This window comes from Magnolia sinica, chromosome 5 (assembly GCF_029962835.1).
Source record: "Magnolia sinica isolate HGM2019 chromosome 5, MsV1, whole genome shotgun sequence".
Taxonomy (NCBI): Eukaryota; Viridiplantae; Streptophyta; class Magnoliopsida; order Magnoliales; family Magnoliaceae; genus Magnolia; species Magnolia sinica.
The window spans coordinates 100,365,589-100,393,275 of NC_080577.1; the positions used below are offsets into that span (position 1 = coordinate 100,365,589).

At 39.8% G+C, this 27,687-nt stretch overlaps 2 protein-coding genes across 2 annotated transcripts; both read right to left on the reverse strand.

The window, feature by feature from the left end:
• Positions 1 to 3,402: 3,402 nt before the first annotated feature.
• LOC131246436 (probable NAD(P)H dehydrogenase (quinone) FQR1-like 3) lies at positions 3,403 to 12,567 on the reverse strand. The gene is made up of 4 exons (XM_058246563.1): positions 12,452 to 12,567; positions 12,211 to 12,304; positions 7,174 to 7,439; positions 3,403 to 3,773 (listed from the first exon to the last, which is right to left on the reverse strand). The coding sequence occupies exons 1-4, from the start codon at positions 12,475 to 12,477 to the stop codon at positions 3,539 to 3,541; spliced, it is 621 nt and encodes a 206-aa protein (XP_058102546.1). The 5' UTR covers positions 12,478 to 12,567; the 3' UTR covers positions 3,403 to 3,538.
• Positions 12,568 to 20,178: 7,611 nt separating this feature from the next.
• On the reverse strand, positions 20,179 to 22,280 carry LOC131247406 (ethylene-responsive transcription factor ERF062). Its single transcript, XM_058247710.1, has one exon. The coding sequence runs from the start codon at positions 21,795 to 21,797 to the stop codon at positions 20,490 to 20,492; it is 1,308 nt and encodes a 435-aa protein (XP_058103693.1). The 5' UTR covers positions 21,798 to 22,280; the 3' UTR covers positions 20,179 to 20,489.
• Between the last annotated feature and the right edge of the window lie 5,407 nt (positions 22,281 to 27,687).

The following is a 27,687-nucleotide window of genomic DNA, read 5'->3' on the forward strand; positions in this document are numbered from 1 at the left end:
TTCTTCTTTTTTACTCATCCAGACTTAAAAAATTGGCTTTTCCAGAAAATTAGAGACCATCTCATCTCTGTGGGTTTTTAAAAACCCTTGCATGATGAAGCTTACTCCTCAGAGGAGTGATTATTCACTGATGTGAATGGATGACTACATGTAGATGAGATGCATTCCTTCCATAAGATGCCCCACCTCATGTTTGATCCTGAACTTAGAGTATCACACGGATCCAAACCTCAGGCAGGCCTCACCATAGGAAACATTGTAAAATATATGTACGCTCGGCTAGGGCACGTCAGAGGAGCAGCGATATTCATTGACTTGATGAATTCTTCTTCGACAGCCCTAACCTAACAAGTCACTCGAAGCACCTATTACGCCTTTGCTTTGCCCCGTCCCCTCCAGTTGCTCAGTAAAAAACGTTGCAGTCAATTGCCCTTCCCGTTCTCATCAAACAAACCAATAAATTCACTTGGTGTGGTCCACCTGAGTTTCAGAAAAGCATGATTTTTGGAGTAACTTCACTTTTGTTGAGGAGATTCATGGGAATAGATGGCATATAAAAACTAGAATGGGCCACACCACATTGAACAATGAGGATGGGATGGCAACCATAGGTTTGTGTGGGGGGTAGGCCATCATGGTGTGTATCTTTCATCAAACCCGTTAATCAAGTGTATCTCATCAATATGAAAATTAAATACAAAAAATTAGCCTAATACACAACACAGGTGGGCCATACGGCACTTATCTTCTGTATGTATGGACCAGATAATGGTCCCCACTTGATGGACAGGGTGGATTTTACATACGCAACAAGGTGGACCCCTTTGTTTTTTTTTTTTTTAATTTTAAAAAAAAAAAAAAAAATCAATCAATCAATCAATCTATGCCGTCCATCAGGTACAAGATCCCTTGCTTGGCCTATATCCCAAAAATCAGGCTGGTTCAACATTCATGTGGGCCAACCCAAAAGAATTATCCCTAAAACCTATAAATTCACGTGGTATGGCCACTTTTGTTTGAAAGGTTGAGTGGTATGGCCCACTTGAGTTTTCAAATATTATGACTCTTTGGTAATTCTTTCATCCTCGCGAGGCACATCAGAGAAGGGATCAGATGGCATATATACATACCAGGGGACTCTTCACAAAACTGATGGTGTGTCCCATTCATATGCCCTTATGGTGTGGCCTACCTGAGTTTTGAATTACCATGGTTTTTGGGTTCATTGGTTAAAATGAGGCAGTGTACCAGATGGACGGGGTGGATCTCATGAAAGTTACTCCCATGTGGCAACCTAACACGTGTAGGAATATGAGTTGTACATCAGGTGGGCCCACCTTCTGGATGATCTGATCCAGTAGTCAAGACACTGGACTGAACAAGTGGCCACACTTGTATGTAAACCTGAACAGTAGCTCACCCTCAAAGTGTATCTGGAAACAACATGCACTAGACACATGCTATTTTAGCGAAAAAAAAAAATGTGTGCGATTGTGGGACATGCATGTCAATGCATAACTGTAAGATGGCCATGGATCAAAATGGGCCAGCATACCAATAGAAAATGATCACCATGCATCAAAACATCATGAATGCTGTTTGCGCAACAATCTACCATGTAATTTATATTTTCTATAAAAATTTGTTAGCCAATCCAGAGAAATGGAAACTAAGACCAATTTCCATGAATTTTTTTATTTTTTATTTTGAAAACAAATAAGGGCTTATTTGTTTCACTGATTTCTATGGTAACGTAATATAAATAAACCATCTTTACCATTTCACACCTGATCCATAGCTCAAGTGGTAGACTGAGTGCAGATACCATAATTTCAACGCTGAGGTGTCAGTATTGATCCCCAAGTGGGATATGTACTAATCCAAAAAAAAATAAAAATCATCGTTATCATTTCGCACGATTTTACATTATAAAATTTTTATTTCTATAATTTTATCTGAATAAGAATTTATAATCATTACAATTTTACATTATAAAATTTTCATCTTTATAATTTTACCTAAATAAAATGACAATGTTATCATTGCAGTTAAATGCTACTAATGTCACTAGATAGATAAAGTAATTTGTAATCATTACTTGCTTCCTTTACTAAGTAATTGGTGAAACAAACATGCCCTAATGGAGATTCTATTTCATTTGTAACTAATTTCTTGAAAATATCACTTTTAAGAAATCTTCATTTTCTGTTTTTAATTTCCACGAATTCCAAATAGGCCTTTAATTAACAAAAAGATCTCATGCAGGACAAACCACAAAAGCCCTAAATATGCAAATTGCAATAGTGCAAAGCTTAACAGGAAGAACAATATTTGATTTATAAAAGAAAAGAGATTATGGGCACACGAAATGCACCAAAAGTCAACACACTCTCCTACTAACCCAAAATGGTGGTTGGAAATTCTATGATGCAAGCGACGTTCTTGAACGATGGCATCATTGTTGAAGAGCTATGGTTTGAACCCAAAAAGATGGTGTTTAAAGCTTTGCCTCTTAAATTTGAACCCAGAAAGATGGTGGTTAAAACTTCCGCTTCTAAATTTGTATAACCAAGAAGGATAAGAACCCATATGTTTAATTAACTACAATTTTCTCGAGTCTGGATCCATTTTAGTGGGGTTCAAGCTTGGGTTAGGTTGGGTTGATCTTGAGAGGATGTAGACCCAACCCATTTAGGAATTCAGGTCGAACTTCAGGACCCAAACCCTCTCATGGGTCTAAATTTTGGACCCAGGTTGACTAATTGTTAGGTCAAGTCCAATGACCCATTGGGTTGACCCAACCCCATTTGCAACCCTAGTCCCATCCTAGTTAGTAATTTATTTATTAATTGAAAGGTAACACTACCAAGGATTGAACCATGGATCACTCACACACTACAGTCTACCAGCTATCTAATGAGCCGGAGACCATCCCAGTAACTAATGATTAAGGAAACCGTAAATTTCCCTAAATTGCAAAATTCACTACTTTCAGCACTAATTTGAAGTCGTGTTTTGAGGACTTAATTAATCTAATCTTGGAAATCATACATATACAACTACTGCATATCTTGAAGAGACCTTCAAATAATCCATTGTTAGTCAAAAAGACATTTTTGAAGTACAGGTGCAGAATTTTTGCTTTCCAAAAGTGATTATCATGGACCTTTGTGAGATGTACCCATTCCTAAACAACTTCTGTTAGCTCTTCATTGATCTTACGACCACGTTCGATGCATGATCAGCATGCAAATCATCAGATTCTTGGTCTGGAAGAGATTTACTTCAGCTTTCTTGCAAAGTTACTCATGCAGATCCTCTGAGTCCCATTAGCAGTTTCTTCCATGGAAGCACCCTTGTACTTGCTACTTGCATAGCATAAACGTATCAATTGCTCGGAACTAAGTGTAATGTACTTTGAACTCATTATATTTCATTGTTAAATGACCTTACATTGTCAGTGTATTCAACAAATTCATTCTATAAAATGAAGTAGCTTGCGCATAAGAACAGATAGAATGTTACACATGATTGGTATTCACTGAGGTTGAACTTTGAGCTTCTTAGCTATTCCGGCAACATACTTCCCTTGGTAAAATGCCTGTTGAAGCTCCAATTCTGTCGGTTCACGCCTTCCATCTCCCGCATAAGTGCCCGCTCCATATGAAGAGCCACCCTTCACCTCATTGATCTCAAACATGCCACTCCCAAAGGTGTATCCAAGAGGCACAAACATGATACCATGATGTGCAAGTTGGGTTATAGCCGTTAACCTGCAACAAATAGAGACGCTAGAGTCATAAACCCGAGTAAGGAGCGATAGGGAGTGAGCCATATTATCCAGTGAAATTCAAAGCCTTTTGGTCCGGTTTGGCAGACACCTAAAATTGAGTTCATCTGATTTTAGTTAAGAGTAACTATGTATTAGGGATCTCGATCTCTAACACATAATTACCGTTAATACAAACTCATTATGTATTAATCTTAACTAAAAATGCGATGCAGTCATTTTTAGGTGTCTACCAAACACGGCCCAAGATATTCTCAAACTCCCAGTCACAGGGTTCACAAATTGCACGAAAACACTATGGGTACAGGCAGTTGCATGTACATAATAGATCTCTCGTGTTCTAACCGAATGTAGCATAGTGCCGATGATGTGGAGGGTCACAACTTAGAATCAGAGGAGATGTTTGCCTGATTTGGAAGGATGAAATAATTTACAGGAGAGTCTTCCTACATATTGCGGAGGCAAGCCATTCATGTCGCAGCATGTGGATTTCATCCAATATAGTAAAATGTTTGGAAGGACCTTAATGTTCTTCGTTCTGCTAGTTTGAACAACTTCAACACTCTTCATAAACCACAGATTTCCAACACTAAAGAAAAACATCCTAGATGACAGATGCTAGAGATGCAACAGCTGGTCCCACGCATGGGTAAAGAAGCAGGTTAGGTGTATGGTACGCTGCCAGCAAATCATGAGATTCCTTTTCGGAGTTTGATGATTAACAAAATAGGATTCAAAAAGACAACCCCAAATAGCAAGAACAAGGTTATGATGATGATATAGAAATGCTAGAAGATCGCCCCTAGTATGACTTTTAACCATGACATATCAGTCACAATATGTTTCCAACCATTTGGGCGGAGCTATAACAGCTCTTGGGGGTTGTATAGTTGTATATTCTGGCTTTGGCCTCTTCTTTTAATAAAATTTGTTCTTATCACTCAAAAATAATAATAATAAGCACCCATTTAATGATGCTATTCTTATCCTTTCCACAATCTTTAGTGTATTAATATTGGCATCATTCAATATATTCCTTTCTTTCCATATCTCCCAGCTAATATGTATGGAACCATTCACCACATGGTTCTTCCTTTGACCTTAAACAGCCCCAATCCCCAAATCTTGAAGATCTCACCCCCAACTTCTTTTGGAGCACCCAAACCATTCCAAATGTAGATAGATATTTGTTCCAGATGAATAAAGAAATGACAAACTATGTCTTCCTTTTTTTTCACATGAAACATAAGCTTTGAAGCCTATGTTGTCTACTCTTAGTTACAGGATCCTTCCAACTAGGTGCCAAACCACAATCTTTCGTTTCCTTTCCAATTGTTGATGATTTCTTGGTGAAATATCATGTGTTGTTGATATTTTGCAATACCGATGGATGTTTGGATGGAAGGTTGGATGGTTGAGAGGCCGGATGAGATGGTTGGACTGATGTCCTACAACAACACATGCTTTTAAGGCCCCATTAAATGGACACTTGTTATGTATGCATTCGTTTTTGCAATTTTTTTATTTCTAAATATGGAAATATGTACATTTTAACATCTCCTGAAGTTTCACTGAAAATTCCACTGGTTTCCCCGTGTTTCCCTGCATTTCTGGTTATCAGCGATATTATCGGCGATATCAATATTGTTTCCGTATCCCTGGCCAACGAAAATTGTAGCGATACCGATACTTCGAACCCTGGGTGACACTCACTTTGAATCGCACTCCGGACTCTCGGTCCCACTCCTGCTTCCTACCTATTTATACCATTTTAGATTGTGAGAATGCTACCTTGCTTCCGCACTCAAACCTGTCGCTGCTTCACTTCACACTTTGTGCAACTATATGTCTGCTTTTGAGGTGGTCCGAGGTAAGGACCTTATCGGCCATGACCATCCATGCAATAGTCTTAACCTTAGGAGGAACCAAAAAAAAACCCAAACCAAGCCACAAAGTGGCAACTCTTCATTCAAACTCTAGGCTTTCAAGAATGATCTAGCAGAAAATTTGTCATTTGGAACTCATTTCTACAATCTGGTTTTTCTCTGGATTTATGTATGAACACTTCTTTCAAATCCCCATTATCTTTGTAAACTCATCTCGGAGATTTTTCCTAAAATGTTCCATACTGCTTTTCCTCCCAACTTCTTGCGGGAATCAAGAATCAATTTAACTTTATCTAGCCAATCTAAAGAGCCTTGTTAACTCCAAAGCAAGGGGTTCCTCTCCCATTCAAGTATCAAGCTAGAATGGCTTCTATTATATCTACCCAACCTTAAAGCAGATTCCAGGAATCTTAGCATGCATTCCAAAAATGATTTTGAAAATTCGCATTTTCAGATACTTCCTAGATAAGCCCTCCACATTGGAAATCACAGAGGGGTGCAAGGAAACTTATGAAATTTCTCTTCATAATAATATTTCAAACAGACGAGGTTTTAAGTAGATAAGGTGGTTATTGATGTCCATCATCATTAGCCAATTCATGATGGCCCCACATGGTTGCATGATTAGATGATCAAGAACATTCATCTAGTGAGCCATGCCAATGGGGCATTCCTAACTGCTCTTATTTTCCACATTGAATGTGGATGGCTAACAATTTTTATTTCCAGAGGCATTGTTAGATACACTGGTAGATTAGGACTATCCATATACATCTAAGCAACCAATATACACCAGATACATTAACCTCAACCCAAATCATCCAAAATTTGGACACTGTTGTGTTTCGGCCATATCTAAAGGTTACAGTAAACAGATGATCCTAACTGCACTTTTGATGCTCATCCAATGGATAGTAAGAATGAAAAAGAAGTTGACAGGCCAAATTCAACAAACAAATATCCATTAATCGGAGGTTAGAATCTTCCAATCAATCTGATTTTGGGGCTATGCCCACAATATATATATATATATATATATATATATATATATATATATATATATAATAAAAAATAAAATAAAATGGGAGCCACTTCAGTTTTGATTGAGGTGAATGCATGCCATGCATACAACAGACCATTTACGTGTGTCAAAATATAAACATTTTACGCTATTGATTTGAGCCATCTCTTTGAATGCAGACCATCAAACTGATAGCATTGTTCAACCAACAGATCCCCATCAATTATAGGACCACCATCTGGATGTTCCAATCATCCATTCATGCAGTCACATGAGTCCTGTCATGGGAGGAGCAAGGAATGGAATTTAAAGAGGGAAAAAAGGAGCCAACCTCATTCAGATATTATTAGTGTTCAACAATAATTGAATTCAAGATCGAAACCATGTTTGCCTGCACGAGTTGAATAAAGAAAATGTTGCATGAAACTAGCAAACATGGAGGCTTTCTTTTGTAAGTAGAAAAGAGGGCTACTTACGCTGTGTTTTCTTGGCCTCCGCCGTGAAAGCCGGTGCTCCAGAAGACACCCGCCGGTTTACCAGCAAGCTGCTGTGATGCCCACAGCTCGTGGGTGCTATCAAAGAAGGCCAAGAACTGGGCTGCCATCATGCCAAATCGAGAAGGGAAACCAAAGATGAAACCATCGGCCTCAACAAGCTGTTCTGGCCTGATCACGGCCACATCCTCCTCCTTGGGAGGGGCCTTCATCTTTTCCAGTACTCGTTCTGGAAGCGTCTCAGGTACCTGTTACCACCCACCACCAATATGGGAAGGGGTTAAGGTTGTATTTGGATACACAAGTGAACTGAATTGTGAACATACAGTCAGTGCTATAAATATGAAATGACTGAAAATAATTATTATTTTCTTGCATGTGTGAGGAAGTAGCTCTCAGATTACAGTTACTTATCCAACTTGAAAGCAATGTAAACAGAATTTCGAACTTTATGTCAATATGAATGGTGGGGAAGGTAAGAACAGTTTGCTATTTGCACTTTTGAGGTACTATGAATGAGATATAATACAAGGAGGAGAATAATTCCAACTAGGTTTATGCTTGATGTAGAACAGGTGGCGCACAACTTCTTGGACAGCCAGGATCGAATGAAATCGGGCCAGAAATCTTGATCTAGAACAAAAACGGCCTAAATGCACACTATAGTTTCGTTTCGCATGTATATTATGTCATTGGAAAGCTATCAACAAGCTCTACATCCTAGCCAATCAACCGAGATCCATTGGCCCCTGAACGGCTTTGCAAAATTCAATCTTTTCATGGTCAAATCTGTGACTTAAGTCAAAACTTACTAGTTTTAGTAAGTTATGTTTGCTATTTTTAGGGTTTTTAAGAATCCAGTTGTGGTCCAGAGGATTTTGTTTTGGTCATCTAAAAAAATTTGTTTAGGAGTTTGGGCAGAATTAGATGTCTTTTACTATTTTAGTAAGTGTACTATTTCAGGAAACTTACCATTTCAGGAGATTTGTCTAGTTCGGTTGGAGTAGGAGTCTAGGGCCTATTTTACTTATATAAGGCCATCAAGTACATTGAACACGACACTTTTTATTAAATGATATCAATTATTTCTCCTTTTAGAGATTGTCGCCTTGTGGATTCAAGAGCTATTCTTGAGACGAATATGGTGTTCTTCCTTTTTCCATGCACCCTCTACCCAATGCCATACACATTACATATGTATGACTATCTAAATTGTTCATTCATTTAGAGGCCTCCATAAATGGACCATGCACCAAAAATTAGAATGTATAGACAATCCGTACATGTGTATGATGATCCAAACTGTTCATCCATTAGAGGCCTCCATAAATGGACCATAGACCAAAAATTACAACCAGCAGACGATCCTGACCAAGTAAGAAATATGTTGTACAAAAGTTCTAACTATGCCTTTCAGTTTTGTACACCTTCTTTAGATGATTAGATTCTCCAAACACCATGATTTTGGTCTATGAGGTTGTCCGTGAGGAGATAATAGTACACATAACATGGACAATATAGAATTAGTTAAAAAATTCAGTGAATGTGCAGTGCCAGTGACTCAAGCTGAGTTACTTGCCTACTCAGGTTTTTTTTTTTCTTTTCTTTTTTCTTTTTTCTTTTTAATGAAAAGGAGAGAGATTGACTTTAGAACTCACAAGCTGGACTTTCCAAGTAGAGGTCTTTACCAACATGCCATGCACCCCAGAATAGTCAGCTCTTTTATATTCATTATACAATAACTATTAAGCCACCCTAAGCACCTCATGCACCAAGAGAAACATGGGTGTAACTTTCATGAGATTCACCCTGTCCATCAGGCACGCTGCCTCTGTTCACCTCAGAACCAAAAGATCATTACCATCCATATCTTAGGAGGGCCAAACCTTGGGAAAAAGTTGGGTTGGGACTCCCACCATTAGTTTTGTGTAGGGCCCACTTGGTGTTTACATGCCATCATCCATTCATCTTATCTGTCTCACTAGGTTGAAAATTTCACCCCAAAATCACAGTATTGCAAAACTCAAGTGGGCCGTACCAGGTGAATTTAGAAGTGTTTAGGTATAACTTTATATGGTGGCCTATTTGTTAAAGCAGCCTGATTTTTAGGACCACAGCTAAACAAGGGGGATGCAACTGATGGGGTGAGGTGGGGCAAAGACAACAGAGCAGAAAAAACAAACCAAAGAAAAATACAAAAGGCACCCTCCCACCCCCCAAAGGGCTAGGAGTCCAATCCCCAATCAACATTTTTTTTGAAGGATTCCCCATTCAGCAAATGAACCTTCCTAATGATGGAGGGCAGAGTTTCACTATTGTTCCTAAAACATCTATTGTTTTTTTCCAGCCATCTAGACCAAAAGACCGCCAGTAGGGCCATCCGTCAATTAAGACAATCCCCCTCCTTTAGTGAGCTCAGTATCACCCATGGAAGACCAAATGCAGAAAGGACACCATCCCACACATCCTTAGCAAAGGGGCAGTGGCTAAAAATGTGGTCCACTGATTCCTCGTCCTTCAAGCATAGGAGGCAGACATTCAGAAGCATCATCACCCTTTTAAAGAACTAAAAATAGCAAAACCCATAACTTATTAAACATAGTAAATTTTAACTAAAAACTAAGATTTGACTAAAAAACATTAAATTGATTGAATTTTATTAAACCGTTTGGGGAAATTGCCTTTAACATTGGTTGGGATGTAGAGCTCGTTGATAGCTTTCCAACAACATATTATATGTGCGAAAAGGATAACCAGACACAAGGTTATGGCCGTCATAAGCTATGCTGTGTGCTAGACCTTAGATTAAACTTTCTAAACTAATTTCTTTTGATCTTGGCTTTTCATGAGATTGTCCTTGACTTTGTCCTACATCATTGCCATCTTATGTGTCAGCACACTACACCCTGTTTATGGGTTTGTACAAGTGAAATCCATCATGGTTCACTAATCAACGGAGCTTTCTAGGTTCAGAAGATCTTATAGTCATACATGCTTTTCTTAGTCATACTGGGATCATTGGTTTTTTTTTTTTTTTTTAACAATCTATTATCTAGCCACCAATTGAAGGGCTAACAATTTCCCAACAGGGAGAACATTGGTGCCTTGGCCATCAACATTAAGGCCTATAACGTCAAACCTGGTTTGGATCACTAAAACAAGGATCTCACTTGTATAAACGAAAACCTTAGCCCAATGTACAAACTTTCATCTGGTATTATACAATGATTGGCCGCACAAGTTTTAGGGAATGTTAGGGTTTCGAGCTTATAGAATTATGCCAAATGGTTTAGTTATCCAGATTATCGGTATGCTTGACCCCATTTTGGATGGCTTATGTACCAAAGATTTCCTAGATGTGAAAATCCCAACATTTTTACTAGTGGCCAACAAATAGATGGTTAAGAAAGAAAATATGACAATATCTAACATTCAACCAACAAAATATGGTAAATGGAACATGAATGATGGGGTCCACATTATCAATGGTTTTGGTCACTGAACCAAACACCCCACTTTTCCAAACCAAAAATACAATTGTTTAAAATAGAAACTCTTAGGCATAGCATTGTTAATCATCATCTAAGCCATATACCAACTACCTGTTAGTTATCTATGATTTTCTAGAGTAGGGGCTTTCAGTTTGTAGAATTGGGGCCCATGGTACGTTGATCCAAGCTATTGATGTGATAGGCCTTGCCCTTGATGGCCCACGTACCAAAAGTCTACCAGATTTGAAGATTCTGGATATAGAATATGTGGCCTTTTCTTGGTTAAAAGTGAATTGTTGCTGTATTTTAATTGTTAACTATCTATTTGTTTGGCTGCCATAGGCCCTCCACATTCGACCACAATATAATGGGTTTGGTTCTCTGAATCATGGGACCCACTTACATGAACTGAAGTACCGTACAACCATTGGGCCGAGGATTGTATCATACCTCTTGCTCCAAATAACAAGAGGCCGGATCTTTGCAATGTTTGTAAAAAAGCTTATTCTACAACTGTTGTAGGTGGAGTCATTGTGGTGCATGTATTGCATCTAAACTATCCAAAAGGGTCACCAAACCATGAAAGTGGGACACCCCAAAATCAGACCAATCAAACCATAGCTCGGTCCACCATGTGAATTTGGAGGTTTTGGATAGCTATCAATTATTTCCTATGGTGTGATCCACTTAATGGTTTTATAGGCCTGATTTTCTTTTCGGAATCCCAACATAATGATTGCCTTCACTTGATGCACAATATGGATCACATAAAAACAACATGGTGGGCCACTGTTGGACATAGGCCAGTGGGGCCCACTGGTGGTCAATCACTAGTGGGTGGGTCCAATGTGGTTTAGCCTCTTTTCATTGATCATTTTTCTCTCTTTAGTTTGAAGTTGAATTACAAATTCAACTTATAATTTATGGTCTCATCCAAACTCCGCATCCTTCCCTGGGAAGAGGTTCTCTTGTGAATTGATCATGAAGCAACAACGAGAGTAAAAAGAGGAAATTGAGAGATTAATATTTGTCCATCTAGCTTGTCCTTTGAACAATCTAAGCAATAAATCATAATCCGAGGCCATCTATACCGTAGAATCAGAGGGGTGATTAGACCCATCTGCTCTAGTAGTGGTTAGGTGGACCGCTAGATCTGGACCATTCATCCTTGGCTTTGTGGAGGTCCCATACCGTGTAGACCCTCAGATCTTGAGGGCTCAACTCTTCCACACAGACTTTCAGCCACACCATAAAAAACAATAGACAAAAACCCAAAAAACCCTGTTTCGCATCGTGGAAGACTTGATGGTTGTATCTGCCTGATTTTTATGTAGTCCCAATTAAATGGAAAGGTGACTCTTCTTTACAGGTTGGATGCCATGAAAACATGACAGTGGTCCCTAAAGTGCAATAGTTGTAGAATAAGCCAATTCAACAAACGATGCCGATGATCTGCATTCTATCAAGAAATGGAATTCAATAGGGATAATTCACCCAAACACACCAAAAGAGAGAAAAGATAGATAACCTGCCAGAGGGTAGCTTCAACGCCTGGAACAGAGCTGGCTCCTTTCAATATTTCCCTTGCCATCCTCACTACATGCCCATGCAACGAGTAGTAGCTTCATACCATACAACAACAAAAACACCAACATCAATTCTCCCAGTTACCATACATGCATCCATGCATTCATATATCCAAAGAAAATGAATAAAGAAGAAAAAATGAAGACAAAAGAAAAGAAGATTTTTTTTTTTTTTTTACTTACATTACATAGACCTTGGTAGTAGCCATTACAACTTGAGGATTTTGGTGAATGGTTTTCTATTTTCTTCCCTTCCCTTTTCAGGGGCTGTCTTCTGCTTCAAGGTTACTATCTTGGTGAATGGTTTTCTATTTTCTTCCCTTCCCTTTTCAGGGGCTGTCCTCTGCTTCAAGGTTACTATCTTGGTGGGTCCCACTTCTATCTTCTCTTTTGGACGGGGCCCACCTTCTGTATGTCATTTCTCTCTGTCTCTCTCTCTCTCTCTCAGTCATTGTTTCTCTTTTATTGTCGGAAGCGAATTGCGTCCTGCTCCGGCGTGGACAGACTCGGTACAGACAAGTGTTCTGTAGAGTCCACCGTGATGCATGGCTTTTATCCACGCCGTCCATTTATATACAAGGCTCAGGTGGACCACACAACAGGAAGCAGCGGTGACAATGACGTACTCGGTTGAGATCTTCTGGATATGCACGGTCGCATATGGGTGGATGAAGGGAAAACGAAAATATCAGCTCGATCAAATTTTCTGTGGCTCTGAACAAGTTTTTAATGGTAGAGATTCAATACCCACTTGTGGTCCACCTGAGTTTGGAGCTGCTTCGTTTTTTTGGTATATATCCTAAAATGATATAAGAAAATGGATGGACGGCGTAGATAAAACCCATACATCACGGTTGCCGCACAGAGCGCCTGCCTTACTGTGGGTGGGACCCTTACTGTGGGCCTCACAGTGATGTATGTGTCTTAAAACCACACCGTCCAACTATTTTGAAAGATAATTTCAGGGGTTGATTCTAAAAATGAAGCTGATTCAAATATTAGGTGGACCACACCACAACAAACAGTTGTGACTGAATATCCACTATTAAAAACTTTATAGATTGCAATACATCCAACCTGTTGATAAGGTCACAAACACCTAGATGAAGAGACCACACAAATATTATCTTGATCTAAAGCTTTCGTGGCCCACAAGAAGTTTTTAATGGTTAATCAATATTGTTTCTTGTACCATGGTCCATATGGGATTTGGAGCTGCTTCATTATTTAGATAATGCTCTAAAATAATCTTTTAATACGGATGGACGGTGTAGATGTAGTCACATACATCACAATGGGCCCACAGTGAGGATCCCATCCACCTCGATGGATCCCGATTTCACCTGATGAATGAGGATTGGGTACAACCGTGACGTAGAGACAGACGGTCACGTCAGGGTTACGTGAGTCCCACAAAGATGTATATATTTTATCCACGCTGTCCATCTATTTTGAAATATCATTTTAGGGGACAAGCTCGAAAAAGAGGCAGATCGAAGCTGAAATGAACCACACGAAAGGAAGCAATGGAGATTGAATTCCTACCGTTGAAATCTTACTAATGGCCAACGTGATGCTTATTTTCCATCCAACCTGTTCATAAGGTTACATAGACTCATATAAAGGGAAATCATAAATATCAGCTCGATCTAGAACTTCTGTGTCGTAAAAAGTTTTCAATTGTAGGCTTTCAATCCCCACTGCTTCCTGTAGCATGTTCCTCTTAAGCCTTTAATTTTCCTTACCCTTTTTGGGATCATGCCTAAAATGATTTTTCAAAATGGATGAACAGCATGGATTAAACATATAGATTAAGATGTGCCCCTACAAAGTCCCTGACAGGACCGTCCATCTCTAGTTAGATACAGGTGGGGTAGTACCCAATCCACGCCCTCACCTAATCCGCTCCCTCCTCGACCAGTCCGTCCAGGCGTGCAGTCGCAACCAGCCTCTCAAATGGTTGGTGAAAAGAATAGCCTACAACGCCCGTTTTACTTAGCATGGAAAACACACCATGTTGCATACGTGAAGTTCGGAATCGGACGCCTACTATCAAGGATATAACCTAATATACGAAGTGGATTTTTCATATACATGCAACATGGTGGGCAGGCAATACACTTATTTTTTATTTTATTTTATTTTTAACACACGCATGCACACCGCCACACAATCACGCCATAGTGGGATTTCACCACCTATGGGTACTCGAACCCTTGACCAGGTGTTGAAACTTCCGAGAGTCTGACACCGGTGCAGGAGCAAGGACCCAAGGGATACAATACATGTTAGTGTTCCATTCCCGCATAAAACAGGCGTTGCAGGGTCTCAGGGCGATCAGGAACGCTTAGTTTTTCTCAGCTTTATATTTTCAGTCTATGTGATGATAGGCGTTCTCTAGATCCTTTTTCCCCGGAGAAGGCCGATTGTAAATTGCTGTTACACTGATTAAATGAAACTTGATTTTAAAAAAAGAAAATTTTAAAATTAAAAAAAAAAAAAAAAAACCTATGTTTTGTATCTTGTTCTTTTTGCTTATCATAGGCATCAAATAAAAATACATAATTTTCTACTTTAAAAAAGAAAAAAGAAAAAAAAAAATAGGGTTCCAGTCAGGTACAGATACGGTGGATCCCTGGCTGTGGAGCCCACCATATGTATGTGCCTGTCCATCCATTTTGACGGATCATCTTACGGCATGTCCCGAAAATGAAATGAAGCATATTAAAATCTCAGGTGAACCCATTGGTAGTTAACCATTAAAAACTTCATCTAAATTTTTGTAACTTCGTCTATAGATTGGATGGCCAATAACATTTTGGTGGCACTCAAGAAGTTTTTAACCATGGTTATTCAATCATCACTTTTTACTATATTTGGATCTGCTTCATTTTTTGGATCACACCGTAGGATGAGTTGTCCAAATGGATGGACATCATGAGAATGTAAAACATATACATCATGGTGGGCCCCCACAGTCAGGGACCCACCATGGGGTCCATTTCAGTCCTATGGTTGGTGATTCTATACCGTCCATCTAGTTGGACCCATCCAACTACAGATGACACTGTCATTGCTATGGCTGTTGTTGGTATAGATTGGAAAGAGAAATAATGTACTAGTCATGTGCTAGCATTTTCGACCAGGTTGTTGTTTCCATCAATTGAGCCATATGGAATGCTCCTCTCTAAACCAGATTAGATAGACTCATGTGAATTATAGGTAATGCATCACTATCTTAAAAATGTTGGTTGACTATTAAATGATACCTAAAGCATTCTTTTACAAAATTCCACGTCATCCAAAAATGCTTACCTAATAATATTGATAGATATTAAAGTAAATATTTAATGTGAAAATAATAGTAACCAAATGATCTTATTTTTTTTAGTTAGAATTTGGACCACTCATTGGTTTGGACATGGATTGCATCTGCCCCCAGCATAGAAAGTTCTTGTGGTTAGAAGATGTGTGAGGCCTACAAAGATGTCCGTGTCTAATCTGCTTTGTCCATCAGTTTTGCAAGACAACAATAAGTCATGAGTCTAAAATTAAGGCAGATTTAAAACTCATGTGGGCCACAACACACCAAACAACATGATTGAACACCCACCATTGGAAACTGTGGGGGTTGCAATAGTTTTATATTAGGATGACCCTAGTGTGGGGAGCGACCACGCTTGGATAGAAATCTGTCTAGCTAAGCAGGGGCTTTATGGGGCCAACGTGATGTATGGATTTTATCCACACTGTTCCTTTTCTTTTTCTTTTTTCGTATCATTTTTAGGGTATGACCCCAAAAGTGAGGCAGATCCAAGACTCAAGTGGAACACACCACAGGAAGCATCGGTGATAATGACACGCACCATTGAAACCTTCCAAGGGCTAACTGTGATGTTATTTGCAATCCAACCTATTCATGATGTCACTAGATGAATGAAAACACAAAAAGTCAGCTTGATCCAAAACTTCTATGGTCATTAAGAAGTATTTAATGGTAGACGATACCAGAAGCCAAGCAGGAAAGGACCCAATCCGCTTCCATAATTCACACCCCCTTATCCTAAATGATGTTGACCCATTATCCTTATATATATCAACATGCAAATTGCTTTTAATAAAGGATTATAAGAATCTCCTATGATCATGATATGGCCCTTGATTGACATGCACCTATCAATGATCAAGCCTGCAGTAGAAGGGCTGAAAAACATCATTTCAGTACTCAGAGTAATCTTTGATTTTCACTATAAGCCTCATCTCAGACAAGCACATTTGCCTTGTGATAGACTCATGTACAAGAGGTGAAATCTCACTGTTGTGTGAGTGCGTGGGTCTATATAATTCCATGAGCTGGGGAGGAAAGCATAGCAAGCAACGTAAAGGGTAAACCAATGTTTTAAATAGCAATGATATCGGCTAACATATCCTATGATGTATCTTATATCCCCCCTGTGTGATACAGAACACATATGTAGTGTTGATATATCCCACACATTTGATCCAGTGAGCATTTTTAATTTTCTATCCCTTTTTTGTTGAAATTATATTAAATTAATGTCAAATGGCCACAAATCCATTGGTTCTTCATATTTTACATGAAAAATCATGAAGTTGGGAGCTTTGATTTCGATATCCATTGATTCTTCATGTTCTCAATGTTTTTTTATAAAATAAATAAAATAAAATCGTTCAACTAGCTGTCAATTGAGACTAATTTCAAAGAATTTAGGAGTATTTGATTAAATGATCATCGCATACACTTTAAATGTAGGTGGCCCGGTTTTTGGAAAATTGGAAAATTTTTAAAATTTCCCTAATTTCTCCTAAATTGCTTGCAATGTTGTATTCCAAACATAAAATCAAGCATGATGAGGGTTGTTCTACTGATTTGTTAAATCCTTGTTAATTTTTTAAAAACAAAAATTATTTTTTAATTATAAAATATTATTTTTTTTTTTGAAATTTCCTTTTAACAAGCTGTCAATTGAAACTAAATTTGAAGTATTTGTAAGTGTTTGATAAAATAATCATCACATACACTCTAAATGGTATGCATTTAATTTAAATATAGTTGCATTAGTTCAGTTAGACAACGCATAGCTTAAGACCTTATACAAAGGAAACCTATTATATGCACATCTTTTTTCAGATGTTATGATTTAAAAATATGTATGAAGGTCTTTTTTAACAATTCATAAAGTTTCATTTTTTTTAAAAATTAAAAAATTAAAAATTCAACCATTTTCCCAATGTTTTCCCATGATTCCTAAAAAGTAAGATAAATTACCTAATATAAATGATATATCACGTGTGATAACCGATATGTATCTGTATCCCAAGGATGCGATATATAATGTAGTACCGATATTTCGAACATTGGGTTAAACTTCCTTACCTTTAGGTTCTAGGGCAGCTTTCATTACTAAGGTCTTTTTCCTGGTGAAGTACCCCACAAGGGTTGTAGCTATTCCACAATTTCTCTCCATCAATGACTTCCTCGTCGATGAAGTACTCCACAAGGGTGCTAGCTGTTCCACAGTTTCTCTCCACCAACGACTTCCTCATTGATGAAGTACTCCACAAGGATGCTGTATTTGTCATATTTTCTTCAAATCTTAAACACCTCTTAAGTGTTCTTTTTTATATTTATCTTCTCTTACCTTTGCCAGCAATGTTAAATGCCTCACCAGATTTATAGTTATAACCATTTCTCTTGATTTTGTTGGGTTTAATATTGGAAATGACTAAAATACCCTCTTTAATAGTAAAAAGACTAAATTGTGCCCATAGTCCTAGTAGCTTACCTACCACAGTTCAAAAACTGAAAACTTTTATTCAAAAGTGTTCCTTGGCCTTTCCTGCCCACCCTTAAATTGTATGTAGAACTCAAACATGCTTGCAGTGAGCCACATATATTTAACTATACATATAAAAAATCATCCATATACATAATTATAATTATTGTTAACTAAAATGAGATAACTCCATTTTTATGTGTCTACCAAATAAGGTTCAGTCTTTTTAAAGAATTTTTATGTGTTTCGATGATGAATGTATTTTGGTGTCTTTTGATTAGTTAGATAATTTTTAAATTTATGTTGTGACTGAGTATTATTTCGAAAGCGTTGTAATTGGAAGTTCAACCATTGGTCATGTTTTATTTTCCAACTTGCCATACTCTTGAGAGAGAGAGGACTGACACCCTTATTTATCTTTAAGGGTCCCAACATTCAAGATAATCTTATGCTTTGGTATGTCTTCTATTAGATTCACTTTGTTGATAGTTGCTTCTTACTCGACATGTTTTAGGTCCCACCAATTGAGCTTAATATCAGCTAAAATTAGAGCAGCCTCGATTTGGTTAATCTTTCTTCTATTCTTCCTTTATTCTTTTGATAATTTCTTCTTGCCTCCAAAAGTCATTAAAGCTAGGTAAAGGGGTTGTTGCCCCATGGATGAGGATTTAACATTCAATTACAAGGATGAGATCATTGTTCTTTAAACGGAAGAATTGGCACCAAAGGTTGAAGAAAATGCCAAACTCCTAAAGAAATTATATTTTAAAAAACGAGCTTCCCAACAGCTTTTCGATAGAATTGAGTGGTTTGTCGATGCCATTGACAAACCTAGTTACTGACAAATTTAAGATATGTAATAACAATGATGTGGGCCAAAAGTTTGAGAAATAAAAAATCATCTTTGTGGACACATCCCGTTGGTGAATGTCTATGACAAGGATGACAACGCTAAACAATTCTACTATTGCACTCCACATTGGAAGCCAAATGCGAGGGCAATTCCACCCATTTGATACTTAGATTAACATATGAATTATGGAATAAAAATAAAAATTCATGAGTTCAATCCACAACGATTTAATCATTATATGGTATCTTGATTGTCTCAACAACATTGAGCACGTCTTTGAATAATCGGGATAAGTCCCGCTATCAATGGTGAAATCTATGAAATTGTAATGTAAGAATGACGGGACGGTATATGGGATTGGAATGCTCGCGTATACGGCTGCATGACTATTTGCTGATGTGGATGGAACATTTCATGTGGATGAGATCCACATCATCCATCAGTGCACCATTCCAAATTAGGCCTTCACCCATGCATCATACTAATCTAAATCAAGTGGGCCTTAACCATAGGAAACAATGCAAAATATGCTTAAAACCTCTAAATTCCCTGTCAAGGTGACTAACCTTCATCTGGGTGATGGATTATATTGCATATATAAACCATGGTGGGCCTCATACACCACTAATGACCAGCATCCCATCCTAACCCTTCTCTCTAGTGTGGCCTACTACTGGAAATTTTGTGTTTCTAAAATGAACATGAGGCAGCACACCTGATGAATGGGATCGGTCTCATAATTCCTTTTAACCCCTGACAAGACCCAATGAAAATCCTGATGAATGGCATTGATATCATAATTCCTTTTAACCCCTGACAAGACCCAGTGAAAAACCGGGGTGCCCTAGAGAGGGGGAGTGGGCTGACCTAACCAGCAGGCTAGTTCACTGCGGGCGTCGCTCGCGCTAACAGAGCACCATTTGTGGGAGAATCTTCATCAGGTCTGCTCCATCCATCAAATGCAGTGAGAATCTTCATCAGGTCTGCTCTGTCCATCAAATGCACCACCACACTTTCACCATGGATCCTAAAAAAACTAGTCCATCCAAGACTCGGGTGGGTTCCCCATGGTATGGCCCACCAGACTTTTAGTAGTCCATTCGCCCCGATTAAGGCGAGTCATGACTCGACTCAGGGTCGAACGGGTTGGGTCGAGTTGCCGAGTTTTTTAACCATGATCCTCCCCTTTCAGAGAGAGAGAGAGAGAGAGAGAGAGAGAGAGAGAGTCCATTTCACATTTTGTAGCAGTTAGGCACATATGAAGCAGCTATTCATTTCATTCTCCACTGGAATATCAATAATAACTGGTGGGAGTTATCTGGCAATGCCAGGCATAACAAAAAAAAACTGAAATGAGGAAATTGAATAGAAATTATATTAGAATTCAAACTAAAAAGAGCTAGAAAGAAGAAAGAGCTGATCATGAACATATAATCCTTGAATGCTCTCATGAACCATGGCTTCCAGCTCAATCAATATCGCCGACTTGAAATCGGTTCCAAGTCTCCTGATCCAATCCATTCCTGTATTGTATTTTAACAAGAAAAATGAGGAAAAAAAGAGGAAAGAATCAAGAATCAGAATTTGGAAGTGCATCCCAAATCATGTCCATGTCCAACGATGGCATTCTGCTCAACAGAACACCATCCGTTTCGGCCGATATTAAGTCCTGTGTCTTCTTGTTGGTTGAAGGATTAGTATCATCCATCTGATCGAACGTGCATTCTTTTTTCAGCAATCTTTGATTCCAAGAAATAGCAGTTGGGTCCTCAGAAGAATTGGGTTTCTTCAATGGTGGATCTTCAACAGGCTGTGGTTTGGATGGCAGCCCATTGAAGGCCTGCAGCTTCGCCTCAAGCAGAGCAGCTGTCGCGGAATGCAGAACGATGTTCTTGGATTGAAGAGAATTGCTGCCACCATTGGAATTAGAATTGCCATTCAACTGGTGTTTGAGATGTGGGAAATTCAAATGGGCATATTCCCCCCTCAGCTTGTAAGCTGCTGTATCGTATGCGATCGCCGCTTCTTCTGCCGTCTCGAAGGTCCCCAGCCACACGCGTGTTCTGTTCCTCGGTAGCCTGATTTCAGCCACCCATTTACCCCAATGCCGTTGCCTCACCCCACGGAAGAGCTTAGGCGATGAGGATGATGGTGGTGGTGTCTTTTGATGCTCTTGTAATCGCCTTCCAAAGTACTTCATTGACTCTGTCTTCGTCGTGCCAAGCCAATCACGATGTAGCCCATTCACATTTGGAACTAAGTGGTGAATTTGAAGCCATTCAAGCCCCATTTCTTGCTGTCTCTGATACATTTGAAGATCGAAAAACTGAAATTCAGAGGCCCTGCTGGGGCCAGGAGATGACATTTGTTGAAATTCCTGGCCTTCTTTCTTAATAGATCCATGGAACGTTTGCGACATGCGTGCCGACGGTTCCTGCAGACAGAGAGTGAATTTTTCTGGGTTTGGCACTGTTTGTGGAGAAGAGGAAGGCGAAGAAGCCGACGAGGGACGTTGGACCCCTTCCAAATCATAGCCCTGGCTAAATTCAGTGAAAGATCCAATAAGATCTTCTGTAGTGGAAATTGAGCTCCGTTTCACGACGGAAGCTGCAGTGGGCTGCAAGCCAGACTCAACAGAGAGGAATGGATAATGAACCACCGCTCCATTGAGCTCAGCCGCCTTATCGAAAGTGTCACTCACCGCCACCGGCTCCAGCTCTGTGACGGGAAACAGCCGGTCAGATTGAATTGCACCATGAAATGCAGACCCGGCAAGGGCATCCAACATGGGCGGATCGATGAGCATTCCCTTACCGCGTAAATACACTGGCAATTCCTTATGAATGTAGCTAGCCATCTCAGGAAGCTGGTCTTCCATACAAGCTTTTAAATGAAGCAGAGTCCTACCAGAAAATGTAACTACTTATAACAACTACTAAAAAAACAGAAATTCTGAAAACATGGTGAGGAATTAGAAGACAGGAAGAGTTTGAGAAGAAACATGAAAGAGATGAAGGAAGAGAAAGACAGTATCAGATGTCCCACATTACACACTTACTGCCTATAAATATTTCAAGTTTCACATCTGATATAGGAGTTTTAAGTCTCTGAAAATGAGGACCCACTAGCCAAAAGTGCAATTATCAGAGTCGTACTCAGATAAAGTTCACATCCGTGCCATCCATTCTCGATGCTTCGGTGGGCCAATTGAAAAGCGACAGCTCATATCAGTTGGCATTAGAATCCTCAATCTGGTGTGATGACAGAGACTGGTACCTTAGCCCACTTTGTTGTGTTTTCACATGTAATTTTTTCAGCAGTTGATGTGTTGGAGTCTTCAGTTTTTCAGTAATCTAGATCATTGGTCGGTTGGGACCCACTATGGATTGACCATTCCTTAGAAATAATACTCCAGAGGTGAAGATTCTAGCCATCAATCTCAGGTCTTTTGTGAGTTGGGTGTGGACTGCAGCTACTTTTGTCTTGTTAACTGTCTATTTGTTACTTTGAAAGTCACAGATTTGGAAAGTTGCGTTGTCTTGGGTCCTGATCTACTCACATGGGGCCCAACAGATGAGCGGTGTGGATCACTCTACCATGCCCACATATATGAATTTAATAGATTTTTCCTAGCCTTGCCCATCCACACGGGAGCACATGTTCTCAAATGTCACACATGCGAGAGATCTGAGCCGTTCATTAACTGCGCCGCACTAATTAGATCTTCTGCTGGAAGATCAGGCCATTTTCAATCTTTGGGTGGGCCACGATTTACTAAACAAACAACACCCGAGTAAAATTTCTTTATTTTAGGCTAGAAGACTTATACAGTGTGGCCCACCTGATGTGAAGATTGAATGTCACAGGTCCAAGACAGTGCAATGCATGCATGCGTACGGATGGTCAGGGCTCTATGCCTTAGCAAACCTCTCATCATGGTGGGCCCCACACATGGTGTTGTAGTTTAAGCTTAGCCTATGAAGCTTTGTAGAGGATCGGGCCCCACACACGGCGTTGTAGTCTTCCTAATGGAAGGTCTATGGACTTATTATCACATAGATGGCATATCATGTATCCTCATTATCCTTCTTGCCAACATCTCACATTCCAGGACATCTGAACCGTGAAAAAGGTCAACCCCATCATGAAGATCACCTAGTATGAAGATCAGGTGGATCCACTCGTTAGATGGGCCACACCATAGAAATCAATGGAATGATGATAATCATACCTAACATGTTGGTTTGTCCCACCTTCCTGCTAGGTGATGTCCAAGGTGGGATGGATCATTTGCACGGCTCAGATGTGCCACATACATGACATGCTGGCTGCAAGGATTTTTTAGTGACCCGGTCACCAGGGATATCTCTAGTGGCATGACTCTATGGGGCAATCGTGATGTTCGTCTTTTATCCACACCGTTGATCTATTTTTTCATACCAAAAAATGAGGCAGATCGAAAGCTCAAGTGGACCACACCCCAAGAAACAATGGGTATTAAATGTCCACCGTTGAAAACTTCACTAGTTTTGGATCAAGCTGAAATTTGTCTTTCCTTAATTCACTTCTGTGTGACCTTATTAGCGGGTTAGATGGCAAATAAATATTACAGCGCATCGGGCCGCCATATGAACCATATCATGTGGTGTGGTTTACTTGAGTTTTTGATCTGCCTAATTTTAGGGCTCTAAAATGAGATGAAAAACCAAATGGACAACGTGGATAAAACAAAAATATTATAGTGGACACCAGGACCCTGTCCCACCAGGCAATCTACACCGTACCTTGGCGGGCAAAGAGGTACAGTAACTTATATTGACCTTAGTAGTATCTGATCATTTCTCTAATTATGAACGGTTGACATAGCAGTTTTATGTTCTTTTAATGTCATGGACATCATCTTAGAGGGTGACAAAACCCACATGACTATAAAAGAAAATTCCATCTTAAAAGATACAAGTTGAATAACGACATGCTAACCACTAATCTTCCTTAATTCAGTTAAAAATCACTTCTATCATGTGACCAAAAGGTTCTGTTTTTTTTTACTTTTGTTCTTCTTTAATGTGATATAAATTACTTGGGTAGACATCCAAAACTACTCTTACTTAAAATATTAATAATCTGCCTTAGTGTTTCTGTGGGCGTAAATGCATGCGTGTGTCTGTATGTTGCCTGTGTGTATGTTTGTAGATTTAGGACCATTGGTTCGTAGATTTACTACCATGGTCCATCTATCTAACCCATTGATCTTATCCCCTCCTAATTTAGGGACCATTTCGAGAATATCCTCGCGATTGGTTAACTGTAGCCTCTCCATTTTTGGCATGCAAATACATGGTTATGAGGAAATGTACAATACAACCCACAATCAATGGAAGGAAGGTCAAAGATTCAACGGTTAAGATCTTTCGATTGCGATATTTTTAAGTTTTTTTTTTTTGGTTAGCTTGTTAGTACACCCACTGTCGGTTCACACTTCCGTGTTAGCCAACCCCGTTAGGGAATCGATACTAAGACCAACGAGTGATATTTTTAAGTTGGGTTGGTTGCATAACAAATTACTAGCTAGTAGATAACTTTGAATCTATTAAGTGCACGTAGCACCTAACCCATCTATTAGGTTGGAAGAATCATGAAGATAATCTAGTAAAATGTCAGCCCTATCCACTTTTCAAATAATCTACATGAGAGAAAACAAAATCTAGTGATTAATAAATAGAAAATTGAAATTGTGGCCCAATTGATAAGTGGATACGAATTGTTTTTTCATAGGGTGATCCTTGTAAGAGAGCCAAGCTATTGGATGGATTGGATTTCGCATAGCCTTAAAAAGTTTGAAATTATCTATTTAATGGACGTAAGTCATTGTCCAACTAGTTGGACTATACGTATATCATCATCCATGGTGTGTAGAGGTGTACACGAGTCGAGAATGCTCGTTTACTCGCTCGACTCAACTCAGAAATACTCAACTCGACTCTGCTTAAAGTGAGTTAGAGCCGAGTACGAGCATAATTTAAGTACTCGAAATGAGTACGAGCCGAGCACGAGCATGAACGTACTTGACTCGATACTCAACTCAATACTCGACTCGGTACTCAATCAGGGGTATAAATACCATTTTATTACATTTCATGCCCGCCCGTTCAAACTTAAACCCCCCCCCCCCCAAATACCAACAGCCATCCCCATCCGAACGTCACTCCTTCTTCTTCTTCTCTCTCTCTCTCTCTCTCTCTCTCTCTCTCTCTCTCTCTCTCCTTCCTACCTCTTGTCCAGTCATCCCTGCCCTGCCCTGCTCGCCCGGTGCCGCAGCTCCTCCCTACCGCTCGTCCGTGCCCGTCCGGTGTGGTAGATCATCCCTGCCGCCAGTCGTCCTTGCTGCTCGACCCTGCCCTCTCCGGTGCCGGTCGTTCGATCTCTGCCGCAGCTCGCCCGATAAGCACCTATCCAATGGGCCTTTTTTGGACAGTTATATTTACAAATTTTAAAAAAAAAAAATGCATTATTTTGAGACTGATTTAGATGTGATCTAAGCTCTAATAGTGGATTTCAAACCACTTTGTGAGGGAATTTGAAACCCCCATTTATTTTGAGTTGCCAAACAACTAAGGGATTTGAAATCTTCTCAAATTCCCTGAAACAAGTCAGGTTTAAAGGCTAGAAAATCGTATGGCAATTGGCACTCGAAAACTCTACTTGAACTCAGCTCGGAATCTGCTCGGACTCTGCTCGTACTCAACTCGACTCAAGCCCGAGCCAAGCCGAGTATGAGGTGGGGCTGACCATACCGAGCACGAGCATGAGCAGGGCAATACTCAACTCGACCCGACTCGACTCATGTACACCTCTAGTGGTGTGTTAGAGAGGCCAACCTCATGAGAGCTTCCCACCAGATCAAGCTCTGGTGGGTCGCCTCAAGCCTATGAGAACCAATGCAATGGACTTTGTTTCGGAAAGCTGCCAAGGCACCTAATCGCATTTGGACTTGTTGGCTCCAAATAATCAAGACCATCCTTTCGGTCCAGTCGACCTTCCTATGCACCTAATTGCATTTGGATTTGTTGGCTCCAAAATAATCAATGGGGACCATCCGTCCGGTCCAGTCGACCTTCCTATGCACCTAGTTGCATTTGGATTTGTTTGCTCCAAAATAATCAATGCGGGACCATCCGTTCCATCCATTCGGTCCACTCGACCTTCCTATGCACCTAATTGCATTTGGATTTGTTGGCTCCAAAATAATCAATCGGGACCATCCCTTCGGTCCAGTCGACCTTCCTATGCACCTAATCGCATTTGGACTTGTTGGCTCCAAATAATCAATCGGGACCATCCTTTCGGTCCAGTCGACCTTCCTATGCACCTAATTGTATTTGGATTTGTTGGCTCAATCGGGACCATCCGTTCGGTCCAGTCCTTCCTAAGCACCTAATTACATTCGGATTTGTTGGTTCCAAATAATCAATCAGGACCATCCGTTTGGTCCAGTCCTTCCTATCCACCTAATTGCATTTGGACTTGGTTGGCTCCAAATAACCAATCAGGACCATCTGTTCGGTCCAGCCCACTCTTCTCCTTTAATGCATTAAAATCACATCAGTCAGGCAGTCCTAAACATCCGAAATGGACCTATCTTTTTCAAAAGATCTTGTCCATCATTTTTCATGCCATTGACTGGATGGCTTGGATTGTCCGATCTTTAACCATTACTTGTTTGTGTTGCCTTCTCTAGATCGAAGAGGCCCACTCATGGTTCGTTTCCATTCAAATGTTATTTGTGGTTGTAATGTCTGTGAATCTGAACCACTCCCCTCGTGGGCCCCACCGTGGAAGAACCTTGGTAGAAATAGGACGCCTGAAAAGGACTAGTTTTTTAACGTGGCTTTCTGATTTTTAGGTAAGGTGTGACCGGGGTAACATGTTAGTGGGTGTTGCCCTGATGGTGGGCCCCACCATGATGTATGTGTTGTATATCTACACTGTTCGTCAGTTTTTCTACTTCATTTTAGGTTATGTTCCCAAAAAAGAAAAGCAGAATCAAATCTCAAATGGACCACACAATAGGGATTTCAATGCCCACCGTTAAAAACTTATTGGGGGCCACAAAAGTATTGGATCAGGATGATATTTGTGTTTTCTATTCATCCAGGTCTGTGGGATCTTATCAACAGTTTCAATGGTAAATAAATATTACGGTGGGACCTAGGAAGTTTTTAATGGTAGGCATTCAATCACCACTGTTTTCAATGCTGTGCTGGACTTGAGATTTGGATCTACCTTATTGTTTTTTAATCGTGCCCTAAAACAAGCTGGAAAATGGATGGATGGCATGGATAAAATACATACAGCATGGTGGAGCCCACAGCACCGACCAGTACTGAAATCCGAGTCCAACGAGTTAATGAATATATACTCTGGTATTTGGGTGCTCGTCGGGATGACATACGTTGGATGTTCTCTAATTGCCCTTTCAAATCGGCAAGAGTCGGCCCTCCTTATGTTTGCTGCACGATTGAGATGGGATCATGGGACCAGACCAAGTTCCAGTAGTAGTTCATCACCATTTTCAAAGACTCTGGTGACTCATCCTCCTTTCATGTGGACCACATGTGCATCAATCCAGACCATCCAAATCCTGGAGAACATAATGGACAGAGCAAAACCCAGAAAGTGACACAGATCAACAATCCCAAGCATTCCATAGGTTAGGATGGCTAAAATTAGACATAATGAGTGGTCCACATTAAAATAAAAGATTGGAT